The sequence below is a fragment of the Trachurus japonicus genome, chromosome 16, assembly GCF_045865225.1.
Source record: "Trachurus japonicus isolate A0001 chromosome 16, Traja_1.0".
In the NCBI taxonomy this organism is placed as follows: Eukaryota; Metazoa; Chordata; class Actinopteri; order Carangiformes; family Carangidae; genus Trachurus; species Trachurus japonicus.
Window position 1 is genome coordinate 17,883,339 of NC_140922.1, and position 27,377 is coordinate 17,910,715.

Genomic DNA, 27,377 nt, shown 5'->3' on the forward strand with positions numbered 1-27,377 from the left:
CGTCTATGAAATATGCATGGGGATAATTGTGAGCTTGGGTCAGAGTTTAACAACAGAGGGTAATGCACACCACATCACTGAGTTGCTCCCACTCACAAGCACTGAGGAGGATAATGGCAGCACGGACAGACACGCACACAGAGTCACAGAGTTTAATTTCACAGAGCTGAAAGATGTGTATCCAACAATTATGGCCTCATTATCAATCTGCAGAGCCACAATAGTGAGTAGAAGTCCTTGTGTGTGCATGTCCGGTCTTCTCAGGGGTATTCTGTGTGTCCTATCATGTTACTGCATAGTGTGAGGTGCTGGCAGTGACGAGGAACCCCAGTTAGGGTGTTACTCAGCATCTTTTAGGTTACATTACTGAGTAGATTTCAAAGATCACATACTATGCTGCAGGATACCAGCATACAGTAAGACCAACCTCCAGCCTGCGAGGCAACAAACAAGTAAATAAACAACACAAGAAGTGAAGGGATTTCATAAAATACTCAGGTCAAGGAACATTACATTTCTTAAAATAATGCAAATGTCACAAAACAAACAAAATATGACATTTTGCGTGACATTTTACATAAAAAGATGAGAGACGGAAACCGTTTTTTTTTGTAGAACATAAAAAAAAGAACTGTCAATATGTTTCACAAAGACAGAAAAGATGCTCAACAGAAAAATCGGAGGAAAACAAACAACAACAAAAAAGAACCACCAAGAGTCTGCAACCATGCCTGTTTTATGTCAGGGAGAGGAAGTGATATTCTGGCTTCTGGTTAAAGTCCTACATTGACATTAAAACCACCCCCCTACCTACAGTACAGGTGCATCTCAATAGATTTGAATATTATGGAAAAGTCCATTTCCACTAGTTCAAGTCAAATAAATCGCCCCAACCAGTAGTTCATATATTTTGTAATATTACATTTTTTTGAAATATGAATTTTAGGTCTTTATCAAATGCAAGCTATAACCATTACACATTGAATAGATAAAGAAATGTTTATACTGTGTGTAATGACATGTAATGTAACTTTTTAATTGAATTAGCCTACTGACATGGGCTAAATAAACTTTTCCATGATATTCTATTTTATTGAGATGCACCTAAGTGCCACAGCGGCTCCTAGACTGTCATATGTAGGGTACCATAAATTCTCAAATAAAAGCTGAGATTTACAGACACAGGTCTGCTGTATTGGCCGGGTCTGGCTTCAGGTTTAATAAAATAAAAGCCGGTCTCAATTAGAGGCCGGGTCTTTTTTCTGCAAGGTCTTGTGAATGTGCAAAACCTCTCAAAGCCCACGATCGTCTGTTTGAGCAGTTTTTAAGCTGCTTCATTCCTGCTAGAGTTCTCAAAGACCCAAACCAGTCCGATCCGCAGGTGCTGAAAGACCCGAAGTGGCCGGACTCACCAGCATTCATTCTCGGCTGGACCGACCCAGACTGTACCCGGCAACAAGAAATACTATTTTCTGATTGGCTGTTAGGTCGCTGATTCAAGCCCAACTGTATGGATGGACTAGACGGAGCAATTTGCCTTCGCATCATCCATTCTTAGATCACTAATTAATGTGCAGCGAGTTGTGTGACAGGTCTTTTGTCTAATTTCTTGCAGTCACTGGGTTTTCACTGAACTGCCATTGTTTCTTATTCTTATTCACACTGTCAACTGTTTTTGTCTCTTTTTGTGTGTGTATGTACACTTTGGGGTCCACCTCAGCTAAATGATCTACAATCCATCTACACAGTTCCTTGTGCTGACATTTAAAAACAAATGTCTTAGCATTCCTTGCTTGTTCATAACCTGAGTGAGTTGTATCCTCTCCACCTGCTCACAACACTGACTGACTGAATGAATAATGAAACACACAGCCTTCATCTGGGCCTGTACTGGTGTCAGAGTCCTGGTTTGCTCCGACCAGGCTGACTGGCACCTTGCACCAATCTGAACTCCTCAGATACACACAGCCCTGCCAGCTTCCCCTCCTCCAGGCGTCAGACTGGAGAGGAGGGAGGAGGAGGAGGACCTCTGGTTCACAGACGCCATCAGCAGCAGCATTGCAGCTTAATCGCATTTGTTTTCCTCCTTGCACAGAGGCTCATCAGTGGAGTTCACTGACGGAGCAGCAGAGCTATACTGTCTGGAGGTTGTCAGTCACAGACCAAACCGAGCTTTCCTATCAGTTGTTGTGAGTGTGTGTCAAATTGTCAAACGGGTACTCGAATCTTCCATAATAATCAGATGTGGCTGAAAGGTGATGCTAACTGCTAAGTGAATGCTGTGATGTAGGCTGCAGGCTTTCCTCTCAGTTTCCTAAAAAATCTCTACATTCACAATACTGCATTTTTTTCTCTGTAGGTCACCAACGGTTTTGGTTTCTTGAAAATGTATTCATAGCAGTTTGTAGTTGTGGGAGTCGCTAATTAGTATTTGTACCAAGAGAAGAGTCAGATGGAAAGAGGATTTGTTAAATGAGAACCTCCACAAATGTAATGACAGTTAGCTTAGCATAAATACCGGAAATGGTGAAATGGTAAAACCATGTTGGGTTTACTGTTACTTTTGAGTAGCCTATTGTTGTTTATATCAAGTCAGAGAATTTCAGGATATCTAGAAAAACTACAATATTTCTGACTTGATAAAGAGGAAATAAAAACAAGTATTAATATAACTGACAAAAAGGCTACCTACCCAGTCTCTATCACAACACAAATATAATATAATAATTAATCAACAATCTATTCAGACTGGCAAACCAGTGGAGAGTCCAGTCACAGCTGCCAGTCAATAAATACTGAGGCACATGGCTCAATGATCATTTTTACAGTTCAGTTTTTTGTTTGGAATATTACATGTTAATATGTGAACTTCTGTAGAGTAGATTTTTCTTTCAAACTCTGAAATCAGTCTCACCAGTTACTCTACTTTTACTAATTAGTACGGAAATTATAATTATCCAACTCTCTTCCAATGCTCAGGGGTGGGAAGTGTTTTTAAGATAGTCAGCTGGACAAAAAAGACATTTCAAGGGCCTGGGAATCTTCTTAAAGCAGATAACAGCGGCAAGGCCGTTTCGGCTAATGCTGCGTTCAAGGCAGGCTTTTGAAACCGTAAGTTACAGCTTCAAGTCACAACTACGACTTGGTAGCGTTCCAGGTAACCCGTAGCTCGTGTTTTTACCGTCCTGTTGTCTGTGAAAGTTCCCTATAACGGCCACTCGTAACTTCCGACCCGTGAACTCGTACCAGATCGAACTGGTATGACTTCACAGGAAGGAAAAACACAAAGTACGAGTTTCCTTGAACGCACCATGAGTTAGCAGCCCCCGCCCTTGTCAGGCATCAATTGGTCCTCGTGCTACGTCACCACATTCACGCGCATCCCTTGGCTGCACACACAGCCCTTCATGCCGTTCTCTCCCCTCATTGGATAACACTTGTATCCCACAAGGAAAATGTTCTCCTCGGGTTACAGCAGAGCAGAGTGACGGAGAGACTCGTGTTTAGGCTGAAATACTTCATGTAAGTGATTGCTGACGGAAAATAGGACTATTTAGGACTTATATTAACAAAAACATTCCACTGATATCTGCTTTAATGTAAATTGTCTTGTCTTAATCTTCTGGGGAACATATACACATGCATCGCACATCCTCTAATCTCACAGTTAAACAACAGGAAGAAGCCCATGGCAGTATTTTTACACCATACTGATAGGAAGGAGACAGAAGCTTTAGGGAGCCATCTGAGATCATGATGTTCAACTGCTCAAAAGTGAATAACACCTGTGAAACATTACACAGCCACTGAGGCTCTTAGTGCTTTTTACAACCTTTGTGCCACTGCAGAGTGTGAGTAAAATGCACTTTACGCTTCTATAAATATAATGCAGATTGCTTGTACTTTGGAACCAGCTGTTCTTTCAATTTTACCCTGCAGACGTGTTCATTTACTGATTCTACTTTATTCATTGTATTTAACAAGAGATACTACATGTAAAATGAGCATCTTGGTAGCCTAGTACAACACTTTACCTGTGCTCCCTGCTCTGTACCAAAATGCTTATTTACAACACCAGACTTTACACGTACGCACACTTATCCGAGGCAAAAAAAAGTGAACACATGGATGAATAAATCCACCGTCTGCTGAATCAAATCAATGATTGTGCTTTGATGTAACTTCACTGGGTTGTGAGAAAGTATAAAAAAAACGATCAAGTCTTGAGAATGACAAAAAAAAAGGGGTTGTGCAGGACAGGACTCTTGCCTTTGAGGAAAAACAAGCACATGTCCAACAAATAGCAAGACGCTGTTTTGTTTTGTTTAAAAGAATATACAACAGTGAGAGTCTGACAAGTGTTCGGTAAATTGGGAAAAACAGTCACGTCTCAGGAAAAGCTCCCATAGGTGGAGTCTTACAGTCGGATGCTGTGGTAAGACACAGAGTCCTCACATATTCCCTTTACAGAGTGTATGTACACAACACAGTGCATGTCTTCTTTTCCAGCTCAGCTTGTTCACGTTTCTTGTAGCTGTCTCTCACTTGCCTCACACTGGTTTTTTCCATTATTTAATAGTTTGTCTTCCACATGTTGTGTGAGAGCTGTTCCAGAAATATGTTAACGCTTTAATCTTTCATTTTCTCATCGCTCTCTTCCTGTGTATTGACACTTGATCGTCTCCTCTACTCAACTCTCTCGACCTTTTTTTTTTCTTGACATGTGACACTCTGCACCTCCGTGGCTCTCAGCAGTGCAGTATCTTGATGAAGGCTTTGCGAAACTCGATGTTGAAGGTGGTGTAGATGATGGGGTTGACGGCGCTGTTGAGGTATCCCAGCCAGGTGACGGCGCTGTACAGCGAGGGCGAGATGCAGCAGCTCCTGCAGTGGGCCTTCAGCACATGGGTCAGGAAGAAAGGCAGCCAGCAGATGATGAACACACCTTGGAAACAGGACAGGAAGTTTTGAGATCAGTGCCCCCCCCCCCGTGTGGATGCGGCACAAATATCCTGCCAACTTCTGCATTTGTAATCAAACAATACATGGGTGAGAAAGCCAGACAGATATTCGATACAACTGCAGTGATACAGCGGCCAAGTCATAAATCACAAAACACAAATGAAAAGCCACAAACAATGGAGGCCATAAAAACTGGCGCCTTGGGTCTAAAGATTTAACAATTTGCCTGTGACTGAAACAAGGTTTTCTCCGAATGTGAATTTAAAGCTCATTGTTATCAGTGTGCAAAGAAGAATAATGTGATTTTCTGAGGGGAAAATAACACTTCAAACTGATTGCCACCCAGGTTTTTGTGTTTCCTGCTACAAGAAGACACAAACTATTGCTGTCTGCAGTAAATGCCATGTTTTTGTCATGAGCACAGCTTCAATGCATGTGCATGAAAAATAGGGAAAAAGGAAAGAGGAAAAGAAAACTCTGTTGAACTGCACTGCTACTGTATATTTCATAACAAGATTATAATCTGGTTTCTAACCCAGGTAATAAATGTTTTTGAAGGGTCCGGTGTATTATAGCTAATTTTAGTTAAGTTATCCGTGGCTTCTCTGAGTTACAGGGGGTCTTGGCGTAGCAGTGCATGTCCATATAACGGTTGCAAATGGATACCAACTGTCTTCGTAACAAAAAGACACACCAAAAAACATCAAATTTGACAAACCAGGAAGAGAAGCTCCGCTACAGCTTCCGCTACAAAAAAGCTTGAAATATAGACTTATTTAATTTATTTCGGGACAATTTCGCATTTCGGGGCTTCAATACAAGACGGACATTACATACGAGCAGCATGGAGGTATTTGGATGTTTTTTGGTGTGTCTTTTTGTTACGAAGACAGTTGGTATCCATTTGCAACCGTTATATGGATATCCACTGCTACGCCGAGACCCCCTGTAACTCAGAGAAGCCACGGATTCAATTTTGGGTGAACTATCCCTTTAAGGATATTAAATGTAGTAAATTTAGTTTGCATAAATATTCATGTAGATTAGTCTGTTTGTATTCAAAGCAGAGTGCAGGGAGAACGTGCACCTCCCTCGGCTCACCCAGCACGATAGCGAGCATCTGCGTCGCCTTCCGCTCCTTCTGCTGCGACAGCCTCCCTCTCACCCTCTCCTTGGTGATCCCCCACTTGTCTCTACCTCCGCTGCGCTCCCTCCATCCCTCAAGCCCCCTCATGCCGCCGTCCAGGGTCGGGGAGCGAGGCATCAGGGCCGACCGCGTCACCGTCGAGGGAAGAACCGGCGTGGGTCCCACCGAGATGGACAGGGAGATCCTCGCCCGTCCCGGGTGGGAGGAGGCCTGGGGGGCCGGGGGAGGGGCCGGACTCTGCTCGGTCTGCGGCAGGAACTGACCGGGCTCCACTTCCAGGGGGTGAACCACGGCCTCCTTCACCAGCGTCTGGCAAACAGAGAGGGAGCAAGGAGGGTAAGGGGCGTAGGCGGGGGAGGACGGACACGGGTGTGGATGCTTTTGTTGTGAAGATGAACAAGGACGGGAGGAAACGGGAATAAAAAGGACTCGGTGGGATGGAGAGTATAGGAAACAGGAGCATCACTGTAGAGGAAGTAGACTGCATGAGGACAAACAGTGAAGAGACAGAGATCGGCTGAGAAATTCACCACTTTCTTGCGCTGTGGAGCTGCAGTGGCCGGTCTCAGGATCAGGGTGCATAACTTCACATCTTCTGGTTGTGTGCACTTATTCTGAAAGACAAGAACAGCTGATATCAGTTCAACTGATATGCTGATATCAATACTTATAGCAGAAGTAAGCGGAATGTTTGTGTTAATATAAGTCTTAAATAACAGCAATCACTTATATAGAGTGTTTGGTCTGAAACACGGGTCTGTCAGTCACTCTGCTCTGCTGTAAGCCGAGGAGAAAACTTTCCTTGTATCCTACAACCTTTATCCAATGAGGAGAGAGAACGGCATAAAGGGGCGGTCCTCTCTGTGTGTGCAGCCAAGGGATGCGCGTGAATGTGGTGACGTAGGGACGAGGGCGGGGACTGCTAACACAAGAAGTTAGCCAAAACGACCGGATCGCTTACTTCTGCTTTAATGAGTAAGTTGAGTTTAGTTACATTTCTGAATACACATCAACCAAAATATACATAATACTTTTATGTCATGATAATATTTCTATATAAGCCTATTTATCCAAGTTACCACAGACTACTGTTATTGTTCTGGCCTGATAAACAGTGACTGTGCTGACCTCCACTAAGAAGGCCACATTCTGTTGGTTTATCTGTTTGTTAGTAGAATTATTCAGAAAATACTGATCTGATTTGCACTGTGTTGGGTCATCATCAATCCACAAAATCCTCTGGTGTATGTTGTTGTTTGATGTTGGCCTTAGCTGGGCTCTGTGCTCTCTGGTTTAATGACATCTCCACAATAATTTCTGATTTGCTTTTGTTCTTTTGTTTCATCCACTTTAAACATCAAATTTGTGACAGTCCTTCAGCAGGAAAAATGTTTCTTACTGTGGAAATAACTACCTCTAATGTCACTTAAAGCCTCAATGTAACTTCTGCACTGGGGCCGTCATTACAAACTCAGGGAGTGCAATTTGAATTTCAAAGAAGATCTCTGTGTTTCCCAGAAAAAAAATGGGAAAGGAGTTGAATAATACACAAGACTATTTTAATGTGCACTGTGAAATAGAGTTATAGCTTCAACAGCCTCAGATTCTGGTATCATCAGAATGGTTCTTCTCAGGTGAACTCTACCTTTCTGTGTCGGTGACCCTCTCCTGCCTCCGCCCCCCCTTGTGTGTGCAGACCGTGTCTGCGCGGAGGGGCGGTGCGTCTCCCTCGCCTGCGCAGCACCACGCAGATCTGCGCATACACCAGCAATGTAACGATGAAGGGGACGTAGAAGGAAGCCACAGAGGAGTACACCACAAAGGCCGGGTCGGCGAAACTGCAGGTGGTGCCTTCACGGCTGGCTAATGGAGAAATGGAAAAGAGGCAAATGCAGTGAATCAATATTGCGCAGAAACCTTCAGAGGATTTTTATGAGATTTATACAAGAAGTTATTTTAATTTCTCTTCTTTCATGGTGCAAGGTCTTGTTTTTATTCAGATATGTCAATGGAAAAGTTCAACATTTTGTGAAAAATATTTTACTTTCAGTTGTAGTCAACATCTTATTTTAGTTTAGCATTTAGACTAGAAGCAAATGGAAAGGGTAAACTGCACTGCATGACTTCAATGCTGCTCTTATACAGAGGCACATCCACCTTTGTAGTATTTTAAATGAAACTATGCAAGTCTGGTCGCTTTTCTGCAGTTCTGCTAACCCTCCTCCCGGCCATGTGCATTTGTTTTTTAACAAAACCAGCAAGAAAGCAATCCATGGAGTGCTGGATGACAATATACAGTATATCATATACGATGTAATGACATGTATATTTGTGTAGTCATATCTGTCATAAATACTGTAAGAGATTATGGGTTATACGTGTTTGTGTCGTGATGCACAGAGATGAGAGCTGGGACATGACAGTGCTAACCACTGTTCCTCCATGCTGTCCATTGGACAGCCAGTGTCAACAACAACAACTAACTGGATCTTGTATACCCAACGACTGAACCAAGAACAGTCTCATTTGTCAGTGGTGTTTGGCAGCGATGATATTTGATCATTTAAGTGCAAACACTGACACAAGAACTGAATGAAAATCTATGAACGCATTTCAGACTGTGCTGTAATCTGTGAGCAATAAGCCGTTACTGAGGAGAGTGGAACGGATTTTAGTTTGTTCTTACATCATTCTGCATCTCACAGTGTTTAGAGCCACAGCTGAGGCTGTCGAACTCTCACATTATTTCTTGTTTTCCACTTACTAAGTGGATTCCTTTGAGTTTACTGTGAGCACATTCAAAGCTTAGTCCCCTGCTCACAGGCGCCTTCATTAAGGCGGAGGTGAGCTGCTGAGCATCTTCACTCCTGATCCCTCTGTGAGACAACAAACGAATCAAGGATTATGTGCCCACTTATTTGCAGGGCAGACATCACCTGTCACTCCCTCGCTGGGAACAACAAGTGGAAATGTTGCTGAATGCCACGTGTCTCTTAATGGATGTGCAAGTACGAAGTGTGCTGAGTTACAGCACGCTAAGGTTTGTTGAAAGAGCAGGCGTATGGTATCTGGTCATCATCTATTCTAATCAAAGACTGATGATCAAATGTCAGGGACTGGGATTTTCCAAAGGGTACAATAGCTGTGGATTTAAACAAGCCTTTACTTTTCAAATCAACATGCATGAAAGGAAACTTTTCTTGAAAGCGTTTAGAGCATGTCATTTAGCACACATATGAGCAGGTAACAACTGCTTTGAATAATTAAAGGGACAACGAGGAGTTTCTATTCGGTTATAAAAAAGTCTCACGTTAATGTGGATGAATCTCCGCTACCCACACTTGTTAATGGGCCCATTTTCGATAAATATATCGTTATTTTGTTATTATTAGTGGTGGCGGAGATGCTGGTCGAGCCGACCAGAGTTTCCTTCGTGGCGAGTCATGAGAATAACGCAGCCGAATCGCCATTTATGGTTGGAACTACGACGGTATGTGAACCTCTTTGAACCTCTGACTTTAATTATTGATGAATGAAAACATGAGTCCGTCTTGCACCAGTCAAAGAATTTTACGGTGCGCGCGGAGGCTCATAAATGTAGTGTGAAAACGCTTCGCTTTTCCAAAACTCCTCGTTGTCCCTTTAAGCAGTCCCACAAATAATTAGATAGATAGATAGATAGATAGATAGATAGATAGATAGATAGATAGATAGATAGATAGATAGATAGATAGATAGATAGATAGATAGATAGATAGTGTCCAACACATGCAAATCTAGGTCAGTGTGTCTAATGTCCTACTGCCTCATTAATTATACAAACACAGCAACACCCATTTGTTGCTAGCAGTAACCAGTGCATGACTGACTCCCTTATACTCACCACAGCTTCCACATAGTAAACTTTGAATACACCTGTTCTGTTGGGATTCATATCTGCATTTCACCCATCATTATCTGCACTGTTCAGCACTGGATAGAGCTAAAACCTGCTAAACTAGTGACTGGGGGGAAACTTAAGAGGACAGATCACATGTGGCTGTTACCAGTGTTGTTGAGTCCGAACAGCAAAGGACAGGAGATGGCAAAAGAGAGGAACCACACCACAGCAATCATCACCGCCACCCTCCTCCTGGAGCTGTACCTGGTGTTGTAGAGCATCGGCATGGCCACCGCTGTGTATCTGCAGCGCACACACACACACAATGAGATATGTGAATCACACAGATAACCCCATTATGCATGCTTCTCAAACACTCATGGTGGCTACATGTGAACACACACGTCAATACAGAGTGGACACACACTTGTGCTTATCTCGATACTTCATTGTCATGTTCATGCATATTTTAGAAGAAGCTCTTGATTCAGAGCCCAGACTAATAAGACCACAGTTACCAAACAGGCTAAAGCTGTCACTGCTTGTTTAACAGCCACAAAGAGACAAACATGTAACTGGCAGCAGCACATGAGGACCAATCAGAGTTGGTCTGCTGTAAATGCAGGTGTGTGCTGCTGCTGTAATCCCGACTGTGGGCAGGGGGTCAGAGACAAAAGCACATAAGAGAGAGGGATTCAATTTCTTTTCTTCAGTTCAGTGTTTTTTCAGGAGTCTGCAACACACGTCTGGTGACATTGAAGCAGCAGTACTTTCGTGTTTCTAAGGATTGTTACAAAAAAACCCTCAGGAACATGTGTTAGTGTTGTGAAGGAGAAATGATGCAAGTGCCTGTGCAGCACAATGAGTTTCCATCAAGAACATGGTTAGAAATTGATGTTTTGTAATGTGTTCTTTCTTCTGTACAGCCTCTTTGAGATGACACAAGGGCAATATTGTATTTGAAGTGGATTAACCCCTAAAGAAACATACTATTTACTACATATGTCTGTGAGGAAATATAACCACACTACACACATAGATCCTCAGTAAATATAAGGATCGAAGTTCAGAACATATATGAAATAGGCATAGCATCAAAATAGCAATATGGTGCAATATTGAGCATAGCGTTAGTTCTGGCAGGCCACGACGTCAAGCTCTAACTGCATAGCTGTCATCGCCGGCGCAGATCAGCTGATGGCTCAGCTGACTCTGCGTGCCGGCTCCCTATTGGGAAATTGCATTAAGAGCGGGGTATTTAAACTGCTCTCGCCCGACCCTCCTTCCTGCTTCCTCTGCTGCTGGCACTTTCGCAACCCACCTCCACCCCAGCTCCTCCTGTATTCATGTTGGTTGCTCTGCTCTGTCTGGGTTTTCTTTTGCTGCTGCGCTCCCTGCTTATGCCGTTCATGATGGCTCGTGAAGGGCAGGAAGGTGCTCTTCCTGCCTCAGGCTTTCCACGCAAGCGCGTGGAAGAGCGGGGGCCCCAGAACAGTATCATACCGCCAAATAAAACTGTGCAAGTAAATAAAGATTATTTTGACAAAAGTGGTCCTGACTGAAGTAAGTGTTACAAAGCTACAAATCACACTCTCTTCCTTATACATATTTCTCCTATAAATGTCTGATTGACTACATTATGCCTTTTTTTTTTTGAGAAAGTGGTCTCAGCAGTCTTCCCCATGATAATGTAGCTACTGAACCAGACTAAGAGACCATTTAAAGGCACAGGACACCTTTGCAGGTGTTTGGAGTTCATTACCTGATTAGAGTGTGACACCATTAGGTTACAATAGTGAACTTCTTTGCTATATTGTCTCTTTTTTTGTTGTTTTTACTGTATTTGGGGTTTTCATTAAATGTAAGGCATAATCATTATAAGTCAAATCAATCAATCAACCAATCAACCAATCAACCAATCAATCAACCTATCAACCAATCAATCTGTCTGTCTGTCTGTCTGTCTGTCTGTCTGTCTGTTTGTCTGTCTGTCTGTCTATCTATCTATCTATCTATCTATCTATCTATCTATCTATCTATCTATCTATCTATCTATCTATCTATCTATCTATCTATACAAAAAAGTGGGTAAACTGTGATGTTTAAAACAAACACCTAAAAAAAAGGCATATTTCCCTGTCCTTGGCAAACACAAGAGCTAAGACTAAGAGCCTATACAGCTGTACTAGCAGCTCTACTGGTCTGTACTGAAGGATAGCAGGGCTATCATCCTAACATCAACTATAATCAGTAATGATCATACAATTATTACACCAATTTATTCAGTTACTTTCTGTCATCAAAACCGGAGGACTACACATAATAAGGCCTCTGACTCCTTCACTATTAATCTAAGCAGCCTCAAATTAAAGTTGCCAGCACATTAACCTTACTGTCATTTGCAGTTTCCCTTTAAATTGCCAGGGGAAGAGGCCCAGACAGATTCCAGACCGCAGTGTGTAGTTTATCGTCAGCAGGTTCAACGAAGCAATTAAGACTCTATCTGTAGCCAGTGCATCAAATTACATGAGTTTGAACTGATGCATCCTTTATATGTCACTTTATAAGAAGAATCGGGACACAGCTGCAGACGGCCTGCCCGCTGGGTGTCCGGTCACCTCCCCATGGAAACATCAAGAGGGCGTCAGGTGGAAGATCACATCATCAAACATCGTCTCCATGACCCATGAGGATAAAAAATCAACCCTAACGACTGCAGAGGACATTACTGGTGACGCTACCTGCTGATTAGCGCTACCTGCTGACTTCTGTCCTGCAGCTCGCTGACAGCTAGATGATGGATGCATCTTCATAGAGGACATGTGTGAGCATTGAAATGCAGGCAGACGCGATGGCTGCTCTTTGCTTTGCCCGGACGATGAAGATCAAGGTTTAGAGTATGAGTAGTAAAATGACACATCGATTTACTGTCTTTGTTATTTTGGTCTTGATCGCTGTGAAATTATTTATCATGAATTAAGTTCCTCGCTTGATGAAAGGAACTTTGGGGAAATAAATCAATAGTAGAGAAAAATAATGCGAATGTTGGTTAAAAGCTGAAGAAATTAAAGGGATAGTAGCATTTTTTTTAAAGTGGGGTTGTATGATCTACAAATAGCCCCTAAGTACTTTAATTGCAGTAGAAGACTCTCTGCACTCCTCCTGTTAGCAACGCCAGCCCATAGCCCTGCCCAGAGATTTACAACATACATTGTTGTGAATGGACCCAAAGAAACGGCCTATTTTCGTGGCCTAAAAGAGGTTTTACCTGAAAAAAAGAAAACACAGTTCCATTGTTCACTATAATACAATTTTTTCCAGCCCCTCAAAGTGCAGGAAAAACGCAGTTTTTATTTGGACCTAACCAACTGCTGATCGGCGGGCGCTAACCCTGGGCCGGAGGGATACGTGAGCTGGTTAGGTCCAAATAAAAACTGCGTTTTTCCTGCACTTTGAGGGGCTGGAAAAAATTGTATTATAGTGAACAATGGAACTGTGTACTTTTTTTCAGGTAAAACCTTGCCACGAAAATAGGCAATTTCTTTGGGTCCATTCACCACAATGTATGTTTTAAATCTCTGGGCAGGGCTATGGGCTGGCGTTTCTAACGGGAGGAGTGTAGAGAGTCTGCTACTGCAATTAAAGTACTTAGGGGCTATTTGTAGATCATACAACCCCACTTTAAAAAAATGCTACTATCCCTTTAAGACGACACGGTTTTAGAAAAGAAAAACACACTTAGCACAGAACAAATCAAAACCCCAAGACTCCATCATATGAGGTCATGATAAATATTTGGGAAACAACATCTCCAGACTCTAGGGTGTTAGAAAGAGTAAAGTCAGAGGAAGAATCCACCTGTCGATGCTGATGGCACACAGGTTGAGGATACTGGCGGTGCACATCATGACGTCCAGGGTGAGCAGGATGTCACAGTGGATGAGACTGAAGCGCCACTCCCCCACCACCTTAAAGAAGAGACGAGGTGACACTACAGTTAACACGTTTCTCCTTCACCTTCATTCAGTATCTTCTATTCCTTCACTCATTTATTACACTTGGGCCGATATGACATGTTGTCACTGTCACACTAATGGAGCAGCATGAATATTTATCAGGATGGATCACTCTTCAGTACAAATTCTTTAAGTCCTTTAAGAGAGTATCTTTAATATTTAACTCCAGTTCTTCTTCCTCTCTCCTGAACTTTGCCACAAATAATTTGGGGGTCTTGTTGGTGGGCTGGAGAGTACTGAATGCAGTAATTTTACCCGATAACATTATTTGTTCACGTCTTTGACACATGACTTGTCAAAGATTCACTGTTGAAGTTCATTCATTTTATTAGGTGTAATTTATATACCTAAGTAGGCCTACTTTGGACTGGGGCTTAAACTATTTGTGAAACGAATTACATCTAACTCGCATGGATAAATCAACAGGAAACTAATCCAGTTCTTTTTCGACACTTGATTCATCATTTGAACCATTTCTTAGGCAACTTTTGTTGATTCAATCTCGTCTATTTTGTCTTGTCTTCTATGAGATTAGTTTAGTTTTGGGTTGTTTGTGGAGATTGAATGTCCCAGAGCCTGAGAGCAGCTGTAGTAGAGACTAGGACTAGTACTATTAGAGTACACTAGGGATGTGTAATAACTTTTTTTTCCACTGATATTGATAACCGATAACCTGCTTCTCATACCGGCGGATACCGATTCTGATAACCGGACATTTTCAATTGTTTATATATACACACCTGAGGTTAAGAAAAGCTGAAATATAGTGAGTAAAGATTCATTTAACATTATAGGTCTGTATCTGACCAAATAACTGAAATCACTACTGTAATTACAACAAGAACAAGAACAGTTAGGACTCAAAAATTAAGATTTAATATTGTTTAGAATCAACTTAGGTGGCAAACAGACTGATAATAAGCGAAATCAAGGCAATGTTGGCTTTAATAATCTGAAAAAAACAATTTAATTATCTGACTTATGTATATTTTGCCAATAATTATTGGTCGATAATTACTGGTCAATATCAGGCTGATAATTATCTGCAGCGATAGTGGATTAATTGTGTAATTAAATTTTTCAGCAATCTTTTTTTTTTTTTTCATGTGTTTGAAAAAATCTCAAACTAAAACATACTAGTTTGTAATATTCATCTGAGGTTTGTAATGATCTTAATTAGCAGACATAACTTAAAGGGATAGTAGCATTTTTTTTAAAGTGGGGTTGTATGATCTACAAATAGCCCCTAAGTACTTTAATTGCAGTAGAAGACTCTCTGCACTCCTCCCGTTAGCAACGCCAGCCCATAGCCCTGCCCAGAGATTTACAACATACGTTGTTGTGAATGGACCCAAAGAAACGGCCTATTTTCGTGGCCTAAAAGAGGTTTTACCTGAAAAAAAATACACAGTTCCATTGTTCACTATAATACAATTTTTTCCAGCCCCTGAAAGTGCAGGAAAAACGCTGTTTTTATTTGGAGCTGATCGGCGGGCGCTAACCCTGGGCCAGAGGCATACATGAGTTGGTTAGGTCCAAATAAAAACTGCGTTTTTCCTGCACTTTGAAGGGCTGGAAAAAATTATATTATAGTGAACAATGGAACTGTGTATTTTTTTTTCAGGTAAAACCTCTTTTAGGCCACGAAAATAGGCCGTTTCTTTGGGTCCATTCACAACAATGTATGTTGTAAATCTCTGGGCAGGGATGGGCTGGCGTTGCTAACGGGAGGAGTGCAGAGAGTCTGCTACTGCAATTAAAGTACTTAGGGGCTATTTGTAGATCATACAACCACACAAAAAATGCTACTATCCCTTTAACATGTTTGGTTCACATAGCATCGGGCTGAGGGTCACAGCAGTGACCCCACAGAAATACAATGAATGAGAAACAACAAAACTGCAGACACTGCACCTCCAGATAGACGCCCCAGGGCATGACCAGCGTGGCCAGCAGCAGGTCGGACACAGCCAGCGAGACGATGAGGTAGTTGGTGGTGGTCTGCAGAGCGCGCTCCCGAGAAACCGCCACGCACACCAGCACGTTGCCAAACACCACGCAGAAGATCAGCAGCACCAGCAGCACGGCGTAGAAGTTGTACGGAGGAGAGGGAGCGGACGGAGAGCTGGTGCAGTTGGAGGAGGTCAGCGAGGAGGAGGAGGAGGAGGAGGTGAAGGTTATAGGGGAGTCTGAGGGGTCATGGGTGACAAAGACAGAGAGATTGTGCTCTAAGGAGGAGAGAGGGAAGGAGGGAGGGGAGGGCTCCTCTGACTCGTTCAGAAAAGTCATGGTCTCGCTCCAGTGGACATGGTCAGGCTGAAAATGGACGACACAGAGAGAGCAAGAGAAAAAATAATGACCCTGGGACCCGTCATCGCTCACTGTGCATTCGATTCAGTGTTTCAACAATAGATCCAACAGAGATCAGCTCCCGACTCTGACAACACAAAAGGAAAAAGGGTTATTGTAGCTCTAGGGCAGGATATGTGTCTTTGGTGACACCTCAGTGAACCTTGCAGGATGCCACACATGGGACATGCATACAATAAAAACAATCCACAGCAGCAGCACACACACACACAAACAGGGACACACTGTCAAGGTCAAATGGCTTATTTCAACCATTGAGTGAGATGGACATAGAGTGTATTTGCACTCTTCTCTTCAGCCTCTTTAGAGAAAAAGAAAGTAACTCAATGCCATAGGACTAAACTGCAGTCAGTGTCACTGCTTTACAAATATGATCAGTTTGGATGGTTAAAGTTTAGTTTGAATTCAGTTTGGAAGTGCATTCGCTGCAAAGCCCTACTGACGTCAAGATATTTTGTTTCCACGAGTTATCTGAAATCTTCTCGCTGCTTTTTCCTGATGGTTTTGGTGAATGTGACTTGGCATTCACAAGCTATGTTTATATTGTCTAATTCTGGACCCTCACTGTGCAGATTAACACAGTCAGAGTTTGATAACTGGTTTAAGACATCACATCAAAAAAGATGACTGGTTTTAATTAGTGTAGATGCTCAGTTTATTCAGAATGACTTAGTTTCAGTGTTGATGTTGGGGGGGGGGGGGCAGGTCTTCAACACAGGAGAGTCGGCTTTGATTCTCTGTTTTTTTAAAACTACCTTATTATTTTTTATTTTTGTTATCATGACAACAAAGCTTATCAAATACGGTAGAAGTACAATTGTGAGAGAAGATCACAGACACCGACAGTGTGAAGAAAAATAAAGAAGACAAGGAAGCCTATTAAGAATATATGAATTCAACTTCTGCTTCAAGCTTATCATTGGTCTCTGGCTGCTGAGGCTTTATGTGTTTCTAAGGAGACATGGTGAGGATAAAGGACAATTTCCCCCTCTTTTTCATCCCTCTATCCATCTGCTGTGACACTCTAACAACCAGTTTTTATACGTAATAGTTTGGAAAAAAGCTGCATAAAATATCAGCGACAGGAAGCTGAAATGGACCATGGACTCTGCTGACAGTCTCAAGGTCAGCGATGATTTCAGACAGATGTTTGCCACTTAAACACTAACAACATGCTGTCATGTGTCTCACACGTAAGATGTCTGACCTGTGATCATCTGCATTGCTAATCAACTCATATCCAAGATCAGCTGAGCCTAACAAATCAATAACCTATCCATCAACCTGTTGGCTTTGCACCACTGGCCACAGCAGCCGGAGGAGACATTATCCTGCGTGGTGGTCGGGTATTGATGCCATGTCGATTTGATTCAGTAGACTTGGTGGGGAGTATTATGGATAACTAACATTACTATGGTAGAGGTCAGTCCAATCGCTACATGGGGCAGGTGAGTAAAGGGTAGAACCACAACACCAGTGTTCAACACAAGAAGCTGGTTTCAAGCTGCCATGAGGGTAAATGTTTGTTTCGTAGATGGTTGAGCAGCTAATGGCTGATGCTTTTAATACTCAAATCACAACAAAAACATGATATTAAGTTTCCTCTCCCTCCACATGCAGTTTAGATTTAAGACGACAGTGAGTTGAGTAAAGTGACAATAGAGGCATAAAACCTTAGACAATAGCTACATAGATTTTTTTTAAACAAATGTTTCTTGTCCTGTTTGTCAGAAAACCAAAAGTAAACTTAGCAGAAATTATTAGTTTAGTTAAAGCAGAAGTAAGTGATATATTTGTGTTAATATAAGTCTTAAATAGTTATATCTTCCGACAGCAATCACTTCTATAGAGTGTTTGGTCCGAAACACGGGTCTGTCAGTCCCTCTGCTCTGCTCTGAGCCGAAGAGGTAACATTTATCGTATCCTACAGTTTTTATCCAATGAGGAGAGAGAACGGCATGCAGGGCTGTGTGTGCAGCCAAGGAACGCCGTGAATGTGGCGACGTAGCGACGAGGACTGTTATGGTGCGTTCAAGGAAACTCGTGTTTTTCCGACCGTGAAGTTGTACCAGTTCGATCTGGTACGAGTTCACCGGTCGGAAGTTACGAGTGGCCGTTATAGTGACTTTCACCGGTAAAACAGGTCGGAAAAACACGAGTGGGTTGCCTGAAACGCTACAAAGTCGTAAGTTGTGACTTGAAGCTGTAATTTACGATTTCAAAAGCCTGCCTGGAACGCAGCATTAGCGAAAACGACCGGACCACTTACTTCTGCTTTAATTAAGTTTACCAACTGACACCAAATCAATTTGCAATTACTCATCTGTGTCTAACACAAGAGAGAACTCTAATCTTTGGCCAAACAAAAGAGTGTTCACTAGTTGCAATCCTAAACTTAATGGCTTGATTTTAAGATTAGATTTTAAAATTAACTCATTATGCTGAATCACAATCAGGAAAGCAAACAATAGATTTCCTCAAAACTGTTTTATCAGAGAAATTGCAACGTGACATTACAGAGTGAATGGCATCATTAAATCTTCATCACTCATAAAACTCTATAATTACACAGGTTTGTTTTTCTTTTTTGACCACGTACTGAGCTGATGGTTGTAAGTGCAGGAACAGTGAGAAATCATTTTTGATACGAAGCAGAAAAGAACAAATCTTTCTTCCAGCCATGTTTGTGGAGTTGAACCAATCTCAAATCTCACTTCAGTCTCCCTCATAACTAAGTTCAAAGATGTCAAAGAGCAAGATGCCCCAAAGACAGAGAGCCGGACCAGGGAAAAGCTGTTAGCCGATAGACTGCAGCGCTGTGCTTCAATAAAGCTGCTGCGGTCACAGTAATCAGCAGAGGAAGGATGAAGTCCTCACACTGTACTGGGACGGCTTTTACCCAGAGGGGTTCATGTATTTTTTACTCTCTCTTTCTAAATTGAACCAAAACTTGCAGTGAAAATGTTTCACACTAAACAGAAAGAGAGCAGCACATTTATTTCTACTAATATGATCACACCACAAAAAATTCTGATTTCCAGAACAACTCCTGAAAAAAACCTGATTTCAAGTTGTGATTTGACAACAACAGCAAAAAGACCTTGAAGAGTCCAAAGACTGAAGGAGTCTGGACCATACATCATTGGGGAGCAGGTTGTCTACTATTCAGTTTGATCCCTGGCTCCTCCTCCATCCTTCACTTTACATGATATGATGAAATGTCCTTGGGCAAGACTGTAACTGCCAAATGGCACCTGGTGTCAGCTCTATCAATGTGTGAATGTACTCTGCCTGCTCATAATAAAACGGGCAAAGCACTGCAGCAGTGCATCCTGTTTACATTTGAGAAACATTGAAAAGCTTTGGATGGATGGGATTAAGATAAGGAAATTAATGAAGAAGAACATACATTTTGTTGGAGGAGAGAATTGCAGTACACAAGGTGCAAAGTGAGTCATAGCCTGGATCACTGAGGACACTGGATTATCATTTCTATCATCTCACTAAGACTCTTTTCTTCTCCGCTGGTTCAAAGACACATGACGGGAAAGTTAGCGCTACCTGCTGTTTATCTCAATGACCAACACCTCATGTGTGGAAATCAGTGGTGGATGTAAATCAAATGAGGCCAACACAGACTTAACAAAGATCTGCAAATGGCTCCAATGAAGCAAGTCAATACCCATTGACTCCCATGTTAAAATGGCCAACAGCAGAAATAAACATGTTTACATGGTAGGGAAATAGATTTAAGGCCTCGGTCTTTGTATTAGCTGTGAGTTTGGTGGAGTCAGAGCTGCCAGCTTTGAGCTTCAAAACCACATCACAGACGCTGCGTCCATCTTTACTGAAAGTCTATAAAGTAAATGAGTCTTATAACAGACATGTGTGGGTGGGGTCAGTACTTCTATTTGCCAGAACTTCACCAAACCTTCATCTCAGAGGTAGCAGAGACAAATTATTAATGTGAAGCACATTTCATCTGGGCAAGAAAACTGCTGCCAATGCTTCTTAAATTTCAATTTTTCACTCAGAGTAACAACACTTGATAAAATCAGCAGTCTATAAACCAGAGCCTCTACCTTCAAATAATTAGACCAACAACAACATCAGAGGCACAAGAGATGATCTCACATGAAACCCACCCCAAATGATTATTATTTCAGGGAGAAACACATGTGCAGCATTGAAAAATGCATGCTTAAATAGATTCAACTATTGCTTAGCTTAAAACTACACAGCTACAGTAATACTATGAGCTGTGTTTATTGATTGTAGGGGGGATGCATCATTAACAGGAGTTTATTAGTTTCCTTTCAAAACAGGAGGCAGTGATCCCTGGTCTGAGAAGTCAATTTAATTTCACACATGGCCACGGGAGGACGGACACATAATGGTGTGTACACATCTTATGGAGCGCACACAAGTGCATCGAGGCTCGTCCCCTGGTGTCAGGGCGACAAATGCCACTTTAATTTCAAGGATGTAGTTCTTGAGGTCAGATTTTTACAAGATCACATCAGTGGAAGGACACGCCCGGTCTGAGAGTCGTGCTTAAGGAGCTGTGCTACTGTGTAAGCATGACAACCTATGGCTCTAATGTGTAATGTGATTCCTCCCTACGCTCTTCCTTCTCCGATGGCCTTTTATGCTTTCACTCACTGTAAATGTCCCTTATTCCTCTTAATTCTACACTGAAGAAAACTTTTGAATTGACGTGGATGAGCAGAGCCGAGTCTCCCGGAGTTTTGTGAAATGAGCTTGATGCAAATGTTCAAACAGATAAAACTTCCTGGAAAGAGCAGAAGAAACTTGTCCAATTACAGTAGCTGTATGTTACCGACTGAGCGATGAGGTAATTCAAGATTATTTTACTTGACTGAATTAAAATTTAAAATAAAGTTTCCAATTTCCAGCGAGCCTTTTTTCTTTTTTTAAACTTAACTCCAACATGACAGTTCAGGAAGAATGGCTAAAAATGAGACATCCAATTTGTTCTGCAGGAAGCATGCCCACAATGTGTAATCAGCATGAGCTCATTTGTCAGGATTTCCAGAGACTGTGTTGTCCAGGCAACAGGCGAAATATGTTGGACACGCCCCAGATGTGTTCCCCACTACAAAACGTTGCAGTGGGTGTTTAAAGCAGCTATTTTGGTGCAGCTCCCATGATGCATGTTGCTCATTAAGACTTTAATTTAGAATTTTAATTTACTCTGCACAGACTCACTTTCAAACAAAGTCTACTTTGAGCCATGAAGGGAGAACATAGAAGGTATAGCTGGAGAGCAAGGTCGCATAGAAAAACAAGGTTGTACATTTTATTTTAACGGTACAATTATTGTTTTACTCACTTTTAATTCAAACAAGCTCTGAGGTGGAAGTTCTATCCATCAGTATCTGGTGGTAGGATGACCGTTAATATTCTTGAACATGCTTCAGCATCGACTGGTTCTTCAGTATGTCACTCTGCTTATGACTTCAGCCTTCAAAGGGAGAACTGATAACGCAGTCAATTTCCCATCTTAACCTTATCTGCACCAGCGACTGCATCAGGCTGTGATCATTTGTTTTTCTGGCCCACACATTTTTAAAAATGCATGAGCTGAAATGCATAATAAAACAAAGATGGTCTTTGTTTGGAAAACTGTTTTGCCACATTGTGGACAAAATGAATGAATGAGAGCTTATTACGGATGTGAACAACGCGCACTAACGAAAAGAAAACACTAGATGTGTGTGTGCTGCAGGCATTAATGCTAATATCAGGTTCTGTGTTTTTCCCAGTCTGAAAACAACAAAAACACCTGCTTTGAACTAAGAGTGTGGTTTTCTTTCTGCTCTGTCATTTCAGTTTCCAGTGTTGTTCCTCTTATGATCTGACCTCTCCTTCAATCCTGTGTTGCCTGCTGCCCTTTCTGTCCTTAATCTCCCAGCAGCCTTCGTCACTCCATCCTTGTCTCTTATCTCCTCCTCTTCCTCCTGTCTAATCCCCAGTTTCTCCTCCTCTGTAGCTCCTCTCTGGAGACACTTGACAGGTCTATTACATCCTTGGCCTTGTCAGCCCAAAACCACTAGTGGAGTTTTAAAAAAAGAAAAGAAAAAAAGGAGACTCCAAATTCTTTGCTATAAAGCTATGAACCGACCTGCAATAAATCTTTTATTTCTTCCACTGAGTTGCAGCCACTGGGAAACATGTGGATGTTCTGCTGCAGTATAATGACCTCTCTGCCGGGATCGGGACAGAAAACATTCACTGTCTCATACTTCTCAACCCCATTTCTGCTCTCCAGTCATCGTGTTCTTGTTCTCACTGGCTTTTAACGAGCAGCCAGCGACTTTCTCAGACAAATTAAATTTGCAGGACGGTGCATTTAGTTATACAACACAGGAAAATTCATGTTTTTTTTTTCTTCCAAGAATATGAGATAGGCTACACATTCTTTGTAGAGAGCTGTCAATCAAACAATTAAATCCAAAGATGTTTTATTTCTCAACATCAGCAACGATTCAGAGGCAAAGCTGTTAAATTACGCTGCTCTAAAAATAATCATTCCTCATCAGGGCCGTTGCTAGGAATTCTGGGCCCCCTGAAAGAATACTAAAGTGGGCCCCTGACTTTTCCACTTTTTTTCTTAGACTACGTATGTATTATAATTTTTTATTTAGCCTACTTTGTTTTGATGCTAATGCCGCATTACTATGAGTATTAGTCAGGGTCTTATGCAGAATAATTCAGTCATACAAAGATTAGATTACTGGGGTTTTTTTGGGGCCCTACTGGGCACTGGGCCCCTACAATTATCATCACCTTTCTTCCCTATCCACAAGTTTCCGAACATCATCTATGGTCAAAACTGGCTTCCGGTTTGCCGGTTTGGTGGAATTTTACGTTTACGTTTCCATGGTTTTCAGTCGTTGTCATAGTTGCGGTAAACGCATGGATCTATTAACGCTGGCTTTTAATATCCACTGTTAAAGCTGGTTTGATGATCCATGCGTTTTACAGATTTTCATTGGGAAAAAAAAAATAAAAAAAAATCCATGCATTTACCGCGACTACCGAAACCATGGAAACGTAAACATAAAATTCCACCGGAAGAGCAAAACCGGCAAAACAGGCTACGTTTTTGACGTTCGGAAAAAGGTGGATGCAACAGCCCTGTTCCTCATACTATTACACACTCAATCAGCTGAATGTGCAAGGCTACATGGCACTAATCATGATGACATGTCTTGTGCTGTGATTTGTGACTTCTCATAGGCTACTACACCCACCCACACTATATGACTTCAAGTGAGAAGGATGAAAAGTCACACCTTCAGATAATCAGAGATGAGATCGGAGGGAGCCGGGATCCTCGCTGGGACACATAATGCTTCCTCCTTAGAGCGACAAAAACCATTCTCATTCCATCTCCTCATTGATCTATTTCACAAAAGGAGACCCCGACTCTGCGTGGACCTCAGCCCGGAGGCTGCGCTCTGAATGAGCCACAAGCATCTTTTATTCAAGAAGCAATTTAGCATCATCTGCATCTTTAATTTAGAGCGGGACACCACCACAGCTTTTGGAAGTCGGTTCCAAGTGATGTGAGCAGACTAAAAATTTAAGTAAATTAGAGCGAGCAGACAATCACAGCATGGCTGTTGAGGGAAAAGTGCTTCAGTGTGGTGTGTGTGATTACAGAGAGATATCAGCAAAGCCAATGTGATTGTCCCTGTTTGCTCTCACACAGAGCAACAACTGGTCACAGAACACAGATGGTAGACGCTCAAGATGTCAGTATAATCCAGGCTGGTTGCTGTTTATGCAATTAGCCACATGTCACACTGTTAAACCTTACATAGCAGTATGGAGGGGGGGCTCTGATTCAAACACTCTGCTTCACTGGGCTTAATTATTTTGAGAACATGCCACCAGATCAAATCTAATGATACTCTGGCCACCAGAGGGGATGACAAATGAGAACCATATAAAAGGTATATCATATTATCTGTTTCCACAATCCCAGTGGAGACAAGGTGATTATATTTCATCAAGCCGTCGTTACGCAGGAGCCTCAGTGGACATTTACGTAATAAACACTATGATGATACTGATGTGATATAGAAAGAGTACTAACATGGATATTTGCGCAAATACGGTGCAGAGCAAGCACAGTGTGAAGCATCTTTGCAGGAACAAAACTATAGAGCAGGGAGATATATTCAAGTTCGAGAAAGGTTAAAAATATTAATTGACATTGTAAGGCTTTAACAAATCTGCTTTTATTTTAACAAAATAATAGGCTGTACTACTCACATTGTACACAGCCTCTATATCATATAGCGGCAGCCTATCATTAATATTCATTAGCCTATGTTGTCTGGTCCTTCTACATTACTTTTTAATGGTTCTTAAGCAGTGTCCAATGGAATACATAGATTTTCTTTAAATCTCAGGTTCAGTTCAGTATTATTCTATCAAATTAGCTAATTAAAATTGGAATATTTCACTCTTTTGTTTGTTTTTTTTGCAGATGAACATATTTCTTGTATAAACAATTGGTTTAATATCTAAGTTTTTAGATATTTTTTCATTTAAATAATGAGTAGCTTCAGCTTCATGCTGTTGTTGTAGGCTACATTTAACCATACAAACATCATTATTTACTGTTCTGTAGTATCAATGCTTGTATTGTTGTGGCTAGTAACACATGTTTAAATTCAGAGCTGAATCGTGTTAACATCACCGCTCTAGTTTATGTTACAGGAGCGGACGGTTCTCGACCCGAGCACAAAACCACCAGGAAAAAGTGCAATAAATGTCATATTAATGCGCTTTAAGTCCGTGCAACAAGTTTTCCCACAGAGAGAGAGTGTGTGATGAGTGTTATCTAAACGGACAGAGGTTACAGTAGAGTCGGTGTGTCTGTGTGTGGATGGATCACTCACCCTCCGTCCGGACACAGCTGCTCACATCAGGTCGGCTCTCCTCCGCGGCTCGCGCTGCAGCAGCCCACTCAGCTGTCAGTGCATGATGGTCCACACACTCACACTCACACAGAGCATCACCGAGTCCACGCTGCTCACTCACATAGTTCCCCTCCTCTCCCGGGCAGCCGGAGTCTGACAAGCCGAGGAGGAGGAGGAGGAGGAGAGGAAGAGAAGAAGAGAGCGGAGGAGGAGAAAGAGGAAGATGAAGAGGGGAGGAGGGGGTTCATGGAGATTCACACTTACAGGAAAAACTAGACAAAGCAGGATTTGCACTGGCGGCAGAAATACTGTGCTGTTATTGGGTGATATGAATATTGGAGGCGGGGCCATGATAGATTCCTACTTTTAAGGCCTATAATAATAATCATCATCATCATCTTCTAAAGCAGTGGTTCCCAACCTGGGGGGCGGGACCCCCCAAGGGGGGCGCCAAAGATCCAGGGGGGGTCGCGAAGCCCTCTTGATTTTAAGGGGTTTAATAATTTTAATGTAATTAAAATGTTAAATAAATGAGTAGGCTAAGCATTTAATTCATACATGTGACAAAATCAACTAAATTCAAGGGCCACATTAAACATTTATTCGTGTATTTAAATAGATAAACAAATAAATTATAAGCCTATATCAATAGATGATTGAATATCAACAGTTTTAAAACATTAAATACATAATATACAGCAGGGCAATATCAGTCACAATGAATTTGAAAAACAGCATGGAACAATGATGAAAACCTGTGTAAAATTACAATATAGTCTATATTCTTCCGAACTTGTACTTTTAAAAACACAATTATGTTTTTAAAAGTACAAGTTCTGATGTTCCTTATTTTATTTTATTTTACATCGGGGGGGGGGGGGGGGGGTAACAAAGTTTTCAATGGTAAAAATATGGGTCCCTTGAGAAAAAGGTTGGGAACCACTGTTCCAAAGCACAACGTGTTACTCCTGCTGTTTGGAGTCTTTATCAAAACAGTAACAAAAAATGGCCATATAGTGAAGAAGGATAGGATTATGGGGATCGTTGTCTTCATCACTGCCCTACACTTCACTTCAGATCTGTCTGTCTGTCATTTTCACAGAAGCTGAGTTATCCACTGATGGATCAGTCAATATCATTATGACATGGCCTCCTCTCTTCTCTGGAGGGCAAGCCCACAATCCCAGATGTGTCTACTGTAAATCCACATGACAAACAGTACAGTAACACACAGTAGGCTATCTGTAGCCTACTGTAGCTGAAGTACAGTAGGCCTACTACTGATCCAAAGGTATTATTAACATAAATCCTCCACATTAAAGGGATAGTAGCATTTTCTTAAAGTGGGGCTGTATGATCTACAAATAGCCCGTAAGTACTTTAATTGCATAGAAGACTCTCTACACTCCTCCCGTTAGCAAGCCCCAGCCATTATATTATAGCGAACAATGGAACTGTGTTTTTTTTTTTCAGGTAAAACCTCTTTTAGGCCACGAAAATAGGCCGTTTCTTTGGGTCCATTCACAACACTGTATGTTGTAAATCTCTGGGCAGGGCTATGGGCTGGCGTTGCTAACGGGAGGAGTGTATAGAGTCTTTTACTGCAATTACTTCACACTTACAGTACTTAAGGGCTATTTGTAGATCATATAACCCCACTTTAAAAAAAATGCTACTATCCCTTTAAGTACAAACTATTAAGCATGAAAACATACTGAATTCTTCATTTATAACGCATGAATACTCATTAGTATGTAGTTTATAAACACAGTTAGTGCTTATCAATGATGAGTAAAACATTAACTGTGTTCATAAACTACCTACATGAGTATTCATGTGTTATATGAAATCAGTATTTAATGCTTAATAGTGTGTACTTATTATGAAGTGTTACCTAAACATCTTACACACAAATCATGGTTAGTTTATAAAATCAATGTCTTTCTAGAACATAAATCAAGATGATGTAGTGGAAAACTTCACCTCCATCTGTAACATGCAACAGCTGCTTATAGACAATAATATTAATCTTGTCATATGACACA

At 41.6% G+C, this 27,377-nt stretch overlaps 1 protein-coding gene across 1 annotated transcript; it reads right to left on the reverse strand.

Annotated features, from left to right (window-relative positions):
- Positions 1 to 4,651: 4,651 nt before the first annotated feature.
- Positions 4,652 to 25,456, reverse strand: drd2l (dopamine receptor D2 like). Its single transcript, XM_085802322.1, has 8 exons — positions 25,312 to 25,456; positions 15,920 to 16,321; positions 13,848 to 13,957; positions 10,156 to 10,292; positions 7,755 to 7,972; positions 6,640 to 6,723; positions 6,064 to 6,418; positions 4,652 to 4,945 (listed from the first exon to the last, which is right to left on the reverse strand). The coding sequence occupies exons 2-8, from the start codon at positions 16,292 to 16,294 to the stop codon at positions 4,749 to 4,751; spliced, it is 1,476 nt and encodes a 491-aa protein (XP_085658448.1). The 5' UTR covers positions 16,295 to 16,321; positions 25,312 to 25,456; the 3' UTR covers positions 4,652 to 4,748.
- Positions 25,457 to 27,377: the final 1,921 nt, after the last annotated feature.